Source organism: Aphelocoma coerulescens, unplaced genomic scaffold (assembly GCF_041296385.1).
Source record: "Aphelocoma coerulescens isolate FSJ_1873_10779 unplaced genomic scaffold, UR_Acoe_1.0 HiC_scaffold_471, whole genome shotgun sequence".
Lineage (NCBI taxonomy): Eukaryota > Metazoa > Chordata > Aves > Passeriformes > Corvidae > Aphelocoma > Aphelocoma coerulescens.
Genome location: NW_027183816.1, coordinates 46802 through 56906, shown reverse-complemented (window position 1 = coordinate 56906; position 10105 = coordinate 46802). Strand labels below are relative to the sequence as shown.

Below are 10105 nucleotides of genomic sequence, written 5' to 3'. Positions count from 1 at the left end.
CACCCCCCTTCCCCCACCCCCCCCATTTCCCACCCCCCCTCCCTTCCCCTCCCCCACCCCCCCCTTTTCCCCCTCCCCTCCCCCCTCCAGCGCCCGCATGCGGGGGCAGGGCGAGGGTCGCGCCCCCCCCCCGGACCCCCGTGCGGAGCCCATCGACAGCTCGGGGGGGCCGGAGCTGCCGCTGCCCTCGGGGGGGGCCCTCTCGGCCCGGGGGCTCCCCCCCGGCCCCGCCCGCGAGCTGCTGGAAAAGGCCCTGCTGGGCCAGGAGGCCGAGAGGTGGGGGAGGGGAGAGAGAGACCCCTCCCCAAAATAACGTACAGGGGGGATAGGGGGGGTGGGGAATGGGGGAAATGGGGGGGGAATGGGGGGGAAATGGGGGGAAATGGGGGTGGGGGAGGGGAAATGGGGGGGGAAATGGGGCAAAAATGGGGGTGGGGGGAGGGGAAATGGGGGGAAAATGGGGGGGAAAATGGGGGGGAAAATGGGGATGGGGGAGGGGAAAAGGGGGGGGAAATGGGGGGAAAATGGGGGGGGAAAAGGGGGGAAATGGGGGTGGGGGAGGGGGAAGGCGGGAAATGGGGGAAAATGGGGATGGGGGAGGGGAAATGGGGGGGAAATGGGGCAAAAATGGGGGTGGGGGAGGGGAAATGGGGGGAATGGGGGGGAAAATGGGGTGGGGGGAGGGGAAATGGGGGGAAAATGGGGGTGGGGGAGGGGAATGGGGGAAATGGGGGGGAAAATGGGGCAAAAATGGGGGTGGGGGGTGAAAAGGGGGGGGGAAATGGGGGTGGGGGGAGGGGATATGGGGGGGAAAATGGGGGGGAAATGGGGGTGGGGGAGGGGAATGGGGGAAATGGGGGGGGAATGGGGGTGGGGGGAGGGGATATGGGGGGAAAATGGGGGGGGAAATGGGGGTGGGGGAGGGGAATGGGGAAATGGGGGGGGAATGGGGGTGGGGGAGGGGAATGGGGAAAATGGGGGGGAATGGGGGTGGGGGGAGGGGAAATGGGGAATGGGGGGGAAATGGGCAAAAATGGGGGTGGGGGGTGAAAATGGGGGGGAAAATGGGGGTGGGGGAGGGGAAATGGGGGGAATGGGGGGGAAATGGGGGTGGGGGAGGGGAAATGGGGAAAATGGGGGGGGAATGGGGGTGGAGGAGGGGAAATGGGGGGGAAATGGGGGGGAAATGGGGTGGGGGAGGGGAAATGGGGAAAATGGGGGGGGAATGGGGGTGGAGGAGGGGAAATGGGGGGAAAATGGGGGGGAATGGGGGTGGGGGAGGGGAAATGGGGGGGAAAATGGGGGGGAATGGGGGTGGGGGGAGGGGAAAAGGGGTGAAAATGGGGCAAAAATGGGGCTGGGGGGGATATGGGGGGGAAAATGGGGGTGGGGGAGGGGAAAAGGGGGGGAAAATGGGGGGGAAAATGGGGGTGGGGGAGGGGAAATGGGGGGAAAATGGGGGTGGGGGAGGGGAAAAGGGGTGAAAATGGGGCAAAAATGGGGCTGGGGGGGATATGGGCGGGAAATGGGGGTGGGGGAGGGGAAAAGGGGGGGAAAATGGGGGGGAAAATGGGGGTGGGGGAGGGGAAATGTGGGGGAAATGGGGGTGGGGGGAGGGGAAAAGGGGGGGAAAGAGTTAGGGCAAAAGTGCTCCCAGTTGCTCCCAGTCCCTCCCAGTCCCTCCCAGTCCTCTCCCAGTGCCCCCAGTGCCCCCCAATCCCCTCCCAGTCCCTCCCAATCCCCTCCCAGTCCCTCCCAATCCCCTCCCAGTCCCTCCCAGTCCCTCCCAGTGCCCCCCAATCCCTCCCAGTCCCTCCCAATCCCCTCCCAGTCCCTCCCAATCCCCTCCCAGTCTCTCCCAGTGCCTCCCAGTAGCTCCCAGTTGCCCCCGCAGGAGGAAGAAGCTGCGGTTCCACCCCCGGCAGCTCTACCTGAGCGTCAAACAGGGGGAGCTGGGCAGGGTCATCCTCATGCTCCGTGAGTGGGGGACCCCAAAATCCCCGGGGGGACCCCAAAATCCTGGGGGGGTCCCAAAAATCCCAGGGGGGTCCCAAAATCCCAGGGGAGTTCCCAAAAAACCCGGGGGGTCCCCAAATCCTGGGCAGGGTCATCCTCGTGCTGCGTGAGTGGGGGGCCCCAAAAACCCCGGGGGACCCCAAAATCCTGGGGGGGTCCAAAAATCCCAGGGGGGACCCCAAAAATTCTCAGGGGGCCCCAAAAACCCTGAGGGGTCCCCAAAAATCCTCAGGGGGTCCCCAAAATCCTGGGCAGGGTCATCCTCGTGCTGTGTGAATGGGGGGGCCCAAAAACCCGGGGGGACCCCAAAATCCTGGGGGGGTCCCAAAAATCCCAGGGGGACCCCAAAAATTCTCAGGGGGCCCCAAAAACCCTGAGGGGTCCCCAAAAATCCTCAGGGGGTCCCCAAAATCCTGGCAGGGTCATCCTCGTGCTGTGTGAGTGGGGGGGCCCCAAAAACCCCGGGGGGACCCCAAAATCCTGGGGGGTCCCCAAAAACCCCAAGGGGGTCCCCAAAAACCCTGGGGGGTTCCCAGAATTCCGGGGGAGTTCCCAAAAACCCGAGGGGGGCCCCAAAATCCTGGCAGGGTCATCCTCGTGCTGTGAGAGTGGGGGGACCCCAAAAATCCTGAGGGGGTCCCAAAATCCTGGGGGGTCCCCAAAATCCTGGGGGTCCCCAAAATCTTGGGGGAGTTCCCAAAAAACCCTGGGGGGCCCCAAAATCCTGGGCAGGGTCATCCTCGTGCTGTGTGAGTGGGGGGCCCCAAAATTCCGGGGGGGGACCCCAAAATCCTGGGGGGGTCCCAAAAATCCCAGGGGGGACCCCAAAAATTCTCAGGGGGCCCCAAAAACCCTGAGGGGTCCCCAAAAATCCTCAGGGGGTCCCCAAAATCCTGGGCAGGGTCATCCTCGTGCTGTGTGAGTGGGGGGGCCCCAAAAACCCCGGGGGGACCCCAAAATCCTGGGGGGGTCCCCAAAAACCCCAAGGGGGTCCCCAAAAACCCTGGGGGGTTCCAGAATTCCGGGGGAGTTCCCAAAAACCCCGAGGGGGGCCCCAAAATCCTGGGCAGGGTCATCCTCGTGCTGTGAGAGTGGGGGGACCCCAAAAATCCTGAGGGGGTCCCAAAAACCCAGGGGGGGCCCCAAAAATCCTCAGGGGCCCAAATCCCGGGGGGGTCCCCAAAAACCCTGGGGGGTCCCCAAAAATCCTCAGGGGTCCCCAAAAACCCTGGGGGGTCCCCAAAATTCTGGGGGGGTTCCCAAATCCCAGAGGGGGTCCCCAAAAACCCTGGGGGGGTCCCAAATCCCAGGGCGAGTCCCAAAAACCCTGGGGGGGTCCTGAAACATCAGAGGGGCACCCCAAAACCTCAGGGGGGTCTGGGGGGGGGTCTCAGGGGTGGCCCCCCCATTCCTGGGGGTCCTGAGGCCATTTTGGGGGTCCCGAGCCCATTTTTGTTGGTCCAGAGCCCATTTTGGGGGGTCCCGAGCCCATTTGGGGGGGTCCCGAGCCCTTTTTGAGGGTCCCGAGCCCATTTTTGGGGGTCCCGAGCCCATTTTGGGGGGTCAAGAGCCCATTTTGGGGGGTCCCAAGCCCATTTTGGGGGGTCCCGAGCCCATTTTTGTTGGTCCAGAGCCCATTTTAGGGGGTCAAGAGCCAATTTTGGGGGTCCCAAACCCATTTTGGGGGTCCCGAGCCCATTTTTGGGGGTCCAAGCCCATTTTAGGGGGTCCCAAGCCCATTTTTGAGGGTCCCAAGCCCATTTTGGGGGGTCCCGAGCCCATTTGGGTGGTCCCAAGCCCATTTTTGGGGGTCCAGAGCCCATTTTAGGGGGTCCAAGCCCATTTTGGGGGGTCCTGAGCCCATTTTAGGGGGTCCCAAGCCCATTTTGGGGGGTCCCAAGCCCATTTTGGGGGGTCCAAGCCCATTTTTGGGGGTCCCGAGCCCATTTTAGAGGGTCCCAAGCCCATTTGGGGGGTCCCGAGCCCATTTTTGGGGGTCCAGAGCCCATTTTTGGGGGGTCAAGAGCCCATTTTGGGGGTCCCGAGCCCATTTTGGGGGTCCCAAACCCATTTTGGGGGGTCCCGAGCCCATTTTAGGGGGTCCCAAGCCCATTTTGGGGGGTCCCAAGCCCATTGTTGGGGGTCCCAAGCCCATTTTGGGGGGTCCTGAGCCCATTTGGGTGGTCCCAAGCCCATTTTTGGGGGTCCAGAGCCCATTTTTGGGGTCCCAAGCCCATTTTAGGGGGTCCCAAGCCCATTTTGGGGGGTCCCAAGCCCATTTTTGGGGGTCCAGAGCCCATTTTAGGGGGTCCAAGCCCATTTCAGGGGGTCCCGAGCCCATTTTTGGGGGTCCCAAGCCCATTTTGGGTGGTCCCGAGCCCATTGTTGGGGGTCCCAAGCCCATTTTGGGGGGTCCTGAGCCCATTTTGGGGGGTCCCGAGCCCATTTTTGGGGGTCCAGAGCCCATTTTAGGGGGTCCCAAGCCCATTTTGGGGGTCCCGAGCCCATTTTAGGGGGTCCAAGCCCATTTTAGGGGGTCCCGAGCCCAATTTAGGGGGTCCCAAGCCCATTTTGGGGGGTCCCGAGCCCATTTTAGGGGGTCCAAGCCCATTTTTGGGGGTCCCAAACCCATTTTTGGGGGTCCCGAGCCCATTTTTGGGGGTCCTGACCCCCCTCGTGTCCCCCCCTTTTCCCCAGTGGACAACCTGGACCCCAACTTCCAGAGCGACGCTCAGAGCAAGCGCTCGGCCCTGCACGCGGCGGCGCAGAAGGGACACCTGGAGATCTGCCACCTCCTGCTGCAGGTGGGACACTCCCAGTGCCTCCCAGTATAGCCCAGTGCCATCCCAGTACAGCCCAGTGCCTCCCTAGTGCAATCCCAGTACAGCCCAGTACAGCCAGTGCCTCCCCAGTGCCATCCCAGTACAGCCCAGAAGGGACACCTGGATCTGCCACCTCCTGCTGCAGGTGGGACACTCCCAGTATAGCCCAGTACAGCCCAGTGCCATCCCAGTACAGCCCAGTGCCATCCTAGTGCCATCCCAGTACAGCCCAGTACAGCCAGTGCCTCCCCAGTGCCATCCCAGTACAGCCCAGAAGGGACACCTGGAGATCTGCCACCTCCTGCTGCAGGTGGGACACTCCCAGTATAGCCCAGTACAGCCCAGTGCCATCCCAGTACAGCCCAGTGCCATCCTAGTGCCATCCCAGTACAGCCCAGTACAGCCAGTGCCTCCCCAGTGCCATCCTAGTGCCATCCCAGTACAGCCCAGTACAGCCAGTGCCTCCCCAGTGCCATCCTAGTGCCATCCCAGTACAGCCCAGTACAGCCAGTGCCTCCCCAGTGCCATCCCAGTACAGCCCAGAAGGGACACCTGGAGATCTGCCACCTCCTGCTGCAGGTGGGACACTCCCAGTGCCTCCCAGTATAGCCCAGTACAGCCCAGTGCCTCCCCAGTGCCATCCTAGTGCCATCCCAGTACAGCCCAGTACAGCCAGTGCCTCCCCAGTGCCATCCCAGTACAGCCCAGAAGGGACACCTGGAGATCTGCCACCTCCTGCTGCAGGTGGGACACTCCCAGTATAGCCCAGTATAGCCCAGTACAGCCCAGTGCCTCCCCAGTGCCATCCTAATGCCGTCCCAGTACAGCCCAGTACAGCCAGTGCCTCCCCAGCGCCATCCCAGTACAGTCCAGAAGGGACACCTGGAGATCTGCCACCTCCTGCTGCAGGTGGGACACTCCCAGTATAGCCCAGTATAGCCCAGTACAGCCCAGTGCCTCCCCAGTGCCATCCTAATGCCGTCCCAGTACAGCCCAGTACAGCCAGTGCCTCCCCAGCGCCATCCCAGTACAGTCCAGAAGGGACACCTGGAGATCTGCCACCTCCTGCTGCAGGTGGGACACTCCCAGTGCCTCCCAGTATAGCCCAGTGCCATCCCAGTACAGCCCAGTGCCATCCTAGTGCCATCCCAGTACAGCCCAGTACAGCCAGTGCCTCCCCAGTGCCATCCCAGTACAGCCCAGAAGGGACACCTGGAGATCTGCCACCTCCTGCTGCAGGTGGGACACTCCCAGTATAGCCCAGTACAGCCCAGTGCCATCCCAGTATAGCCCAGTGCCATCCTAGTGCCATTCCAGTACAGCCCAGTACAGCCAGTGCCTCCCCAGTGCCATCCTAGTGCCATCCCAGTACAGCCCAGTACAGCCAGTGCCTCCCCAGTGCCATCCCAGTACAGCCCAGAAGGGACACCTGGAGATCTGCCACCTCCTGCTGCAGGTGGGACACTCCCAGTATAGCCCAGTACAGCCCAGTGCCATCCCAGTATAGCCCAGTGCCATCGTAGTGCCATCCCAGTACAGCCCAGTACAGCCAGTGCCTCCCCAGTGCCATCCCAGTACAGCCCAGAAGGGACACCTGGAGATCTGCCACCTCCTGCTGCAGGTGGGACACTCCCAGTGCCTCCCAGTATAGCCCAGTGCCATCCCAGTACAGCCCAGTGCCATCCTAGTGCCATCCCAGTACAGCCCAGTACAGCCAGTGCCTCCGCAGTGCCATCCCAGTACAGCCCAGAAGGGACACCTGGAGATCTGCCACCTCCTGCTGCAGGTGGGACACTCCCAGTGCCTCCCAGTATAGCCCAGTGCCATCCCAGTACAGCCCAGTGCCATCCTAGTGCAATCCCAGTACAGCCCAGTACAGCCCAGTGCCATCCCAGTGCCATCCCAGTACAGCCCAGAAGGGACACCTGGAGATCTGCCACCTCCTGCTGCAGGTGGGACACTCCCAGTGCCTCCCAGTATGGCCCAGTGCCATCCCAGTACAGCCCAGTGCCTCCCCAGTGCCATCCCAGTACAGCCCAGTACAGCCAGTGCCTCCCCAGTGCCATCCCAGTACAGCCTAGAAGGGACACCTGGAGATCTGCCACCTCCTGCTGCAGGTGGGACACTCCCAGTATAGCCCAGTATGGCCCAGTACAGCCCAGTGCCTCCCCAGTGCCATCCCAGTACAGCCCAGTACAGCCCAGTACAGCCAGTGCCTCCCTAGTGCAATCCCAGTACAGCCCAGTGCCATCCCAGTACATCCCAGTGCCTCCCCAGTGCCATCCCAGTACAGCCCAGAAGGGACACCTGGAGATCTGCCACCTCCTGCTGCAGGTGGGACACTCCCAGTGCCTCCCAGTATAGCCCAGTACAGCCCAGTGCCTCCCTAGTGCAATCCCAGTACAGCCCAGTACAGCCCAGTACATCCCAGTGCCTCCCCAGTGCCATCCCAGTACAGCTCAGAAGGGACACCTGGAGATCTGCCACCTCCTGCTGCAGGTGGGACACTCCCAGTGCCTCCCAGTATAGCCCAGTACAGCCCAGTGCCTCCCCAGTGCCATCCTAGTGCCATCCCAGTACAGCCCAGTACAGCCAGTGCCTCCCCAGTGCCATCCCAGTACAGCCGAGAAGGGACACCTGGAGATCTGCCACCTCCTGCTGCAGGTGGGACACTCCCAGTGCCTCCCAGTATAGCCCAGTGCCATCCCAGTACAGCCCAGTGCCATCCTAGTGCCATCCCAGTACAGCCCAGTACAGCCAGTGCCTCCCCAGTGCCATCCCAGTACAGCCCAGTACAGCCCAGTGCCATCCCAGTACCTGGCCGTGCTGGTCAGTACTGGTCAGCACTGGTCAGTGGTGGTCAGTACCGGTCAGTACCAGTCAGTACCAGTCTGTATCGGTCAGTGCTGGTCAGTACCGGTTGGTACTGGTCAGTGATGGTCAGTACCCGTCAGTACCGGTTGGCACCGGTTGGTACCGGTCAGCACCAGTCAGTGATGGTCAGTACCTGTCCGTACTGGTCAGCACTGGTCAGTGCCAGTCGGCACCGGTGGGTAGCGGTCAGTGATGGGCAGTGATGGGCAGTGATGGTCCATACCAGTCAGCACCAGTCAGTACCGGTCAGTGATGGTCCGTACTGGTCAGTACTGGTCAGTACCGGTCAGTGATGGTCAGTACCAGTCAGCACCAGTCAGTACCGGTCAGTGATGGTCAGTGATGGTCCGTACCGGTCAGTACCGGTCAGTACCGGTCAGTGATGGTCAGTGATGGTCCGTACCGGTCAGTACCGGTCAGCGCCGGCCGGCACCGGTCAGTAGCAGTCAGTGATGGTCAGTGATGGCCTGTACTGGTCAGTACCGGTCAGTACCGGTCAGTACTGGCCGGTACCGGTCGGTAGCGGTCAGTGATGGTCAGTACGTGTCCATACTGGTCAGCACTGGTCAGTACCGGTCCGTACCGGTCAGTGACGGTCAGTGATGGTCCGTACCGGTCCGTACCGGTCAGTACCTGTCTGTACCAGTCAGTACCGGTTGGTAGCGGTCAGTGATGGTCCGTACCGGTCCGTACCGGTCAGTACCAGACAGTACCGGTCGGTACCGGTCAGTGACGGTCAGTGATGGTCCGTACCGGTCAGTACCGGTCCGTACCGGTCGGTACCGGTCAGTGACGGTCAGTGATGGTCAGTGATGGTCCGTACCGGTCAGTACCGGACAATACCGGTCGGTAGCGGTCAGTGACGGTCAGTGATGGTCCATACCGGTCAGTACCGGTCAGTACCTGTCAGTACCGGTTGGTAGCGGTCAGTGATGGTCCGTACCGGTCAGTACCTGTCCGTACCGGTCCGTACCGGTCGGTACCGGTCGGTACCGGTCAGTACCGGTCCGTACCGGTCAGTACCGGTTGGTAGCGGTCAGTGATGGTCCGTACCTGTCCGTACCGGTCAGCACCGGTCGGTACCGGTCGGTACCGGTCAGTGACCCGCCCCGCCGCGCCCCCGCAGGCCGGAGCCAACATCAACGCCGTGGACAAGCAGCGCCGGACGCCGCTGATGGAGGCCGTGGCCCACGACCAGCTGGAGGCGGCGCGGCTGCTGCTGCGGCGCGGGGGCTGCGCCTACAGCAAGGTGACGGCACCGCCACGCCCACCCTGTGACGTCATGGCCACGCCCACCCCGTGACGTCACGGCCACGCCCACCCCTGACGTCACCGCCACGCCCATCCCTGTGACGTCACCGCCACGCCCACCCCGTGATGTCATGGCCACGCCCACCCCGTGATGTCATAGCCACGCCCACCCCCGTGATGTCATAGCCATGCCCAGCCGTGACGGCACCACCACGCCCACCCTGTGATGTCATAGCCACGCCCACCCCCGACGTCACGGCCACGCCCACCCCGTGGTGTCATAGCCACGCCCACACCAGTGATGTCATAGCCACACCCACCCGTGATGTCACGGCCACACCCACCCGTGATGTCATGGCCACGCCCACCCGTGATGTCACTGCCACGCCCGCCCCTGACGTCATGGCCACGCCCACCCGTGATGTCATAGCCACGCCCTCCCCGTGACATAATGGTCACACCACCCTGTGATGTCATAGCCACGCCCACCCCCGTGATGTCATAGCCACGCCCGCCCTGTGATGTCATGGCCACGCCTGCCCTGTGATGTCATAGCCACGCCCGCCCTGTGATGTCATGGCCACGCCCGCCCCGTGATGTCATGGCCACGCCCGTCCTGTGATGTCATGGCCACGCCCATCCCTGTGATGTCATGGTCACACCCACCCGTGATGTCATAGCCACGCCCACCCCGTGATGTCATAGCCACGCCCATCCATGTGATGTCATAGCCACGCCCGCCCTGTGATGTCATAACCACGCCCAAACCCGTGATATCATAGCCGCGCCCACCCCGTGACGTCACAGCCACGCCCACTCAGTGACGTCATAGATATACCTGCCCTATGATGTCATAGCCACGCCCTCCGTGTGACATCACTACCACACCCACCTGTGATTTGTGGCCACACCCACCCCATAATGTCATGGCCACGCCCACCCCGTGATGTCGTGGCCACGCCCACCCCGTGATGCCATAGCCACGCCCGCCCTGTGATGTCATGACCACGCCCACCCCGTGACGTCACAACCACGCCCATTCCATGACGTCATAGCCATGCCCACCCCGGTGATGTCATGATCGCGCCCACCCCAGTGACATCATACCCACGCCCACATGTGACGTCATAGATCCACCCAGC

The 10105-nt window shown here is 62.8% G+C and overlaps 1 protein-coding gene across 1 annotated transcript in view; it reads left to right on the top strand.

The window, feature by feature from the left end:
* Nucleotides 1–79: 79 nt before the first annotated feature.
* EHMT2 (euchromatic histone lysine methyltransferase 2) overlaps nt 80–10105 on the top strand; it is a gene marked incomplete at its 5' end in the record, with an annotated part of 43542 nt that continues 33516 nt past the window's right edge. The window contains 4 exons of the mRNA XM_068999580.1: nt 80–276; nt 1895–1977; nt 4714–4820; nt 8839–8961. Coding sequence (XP_068855681.1) covers nt 80–276; nt 1895–1977; nt 4714–4820; nt 8839–8961 — 510 coding nt within the window. The remainder of the gene's footprint in view (nt 277–1894; nt 1978–4713; nt 4821–8838; nt 8962–10105) is intronic.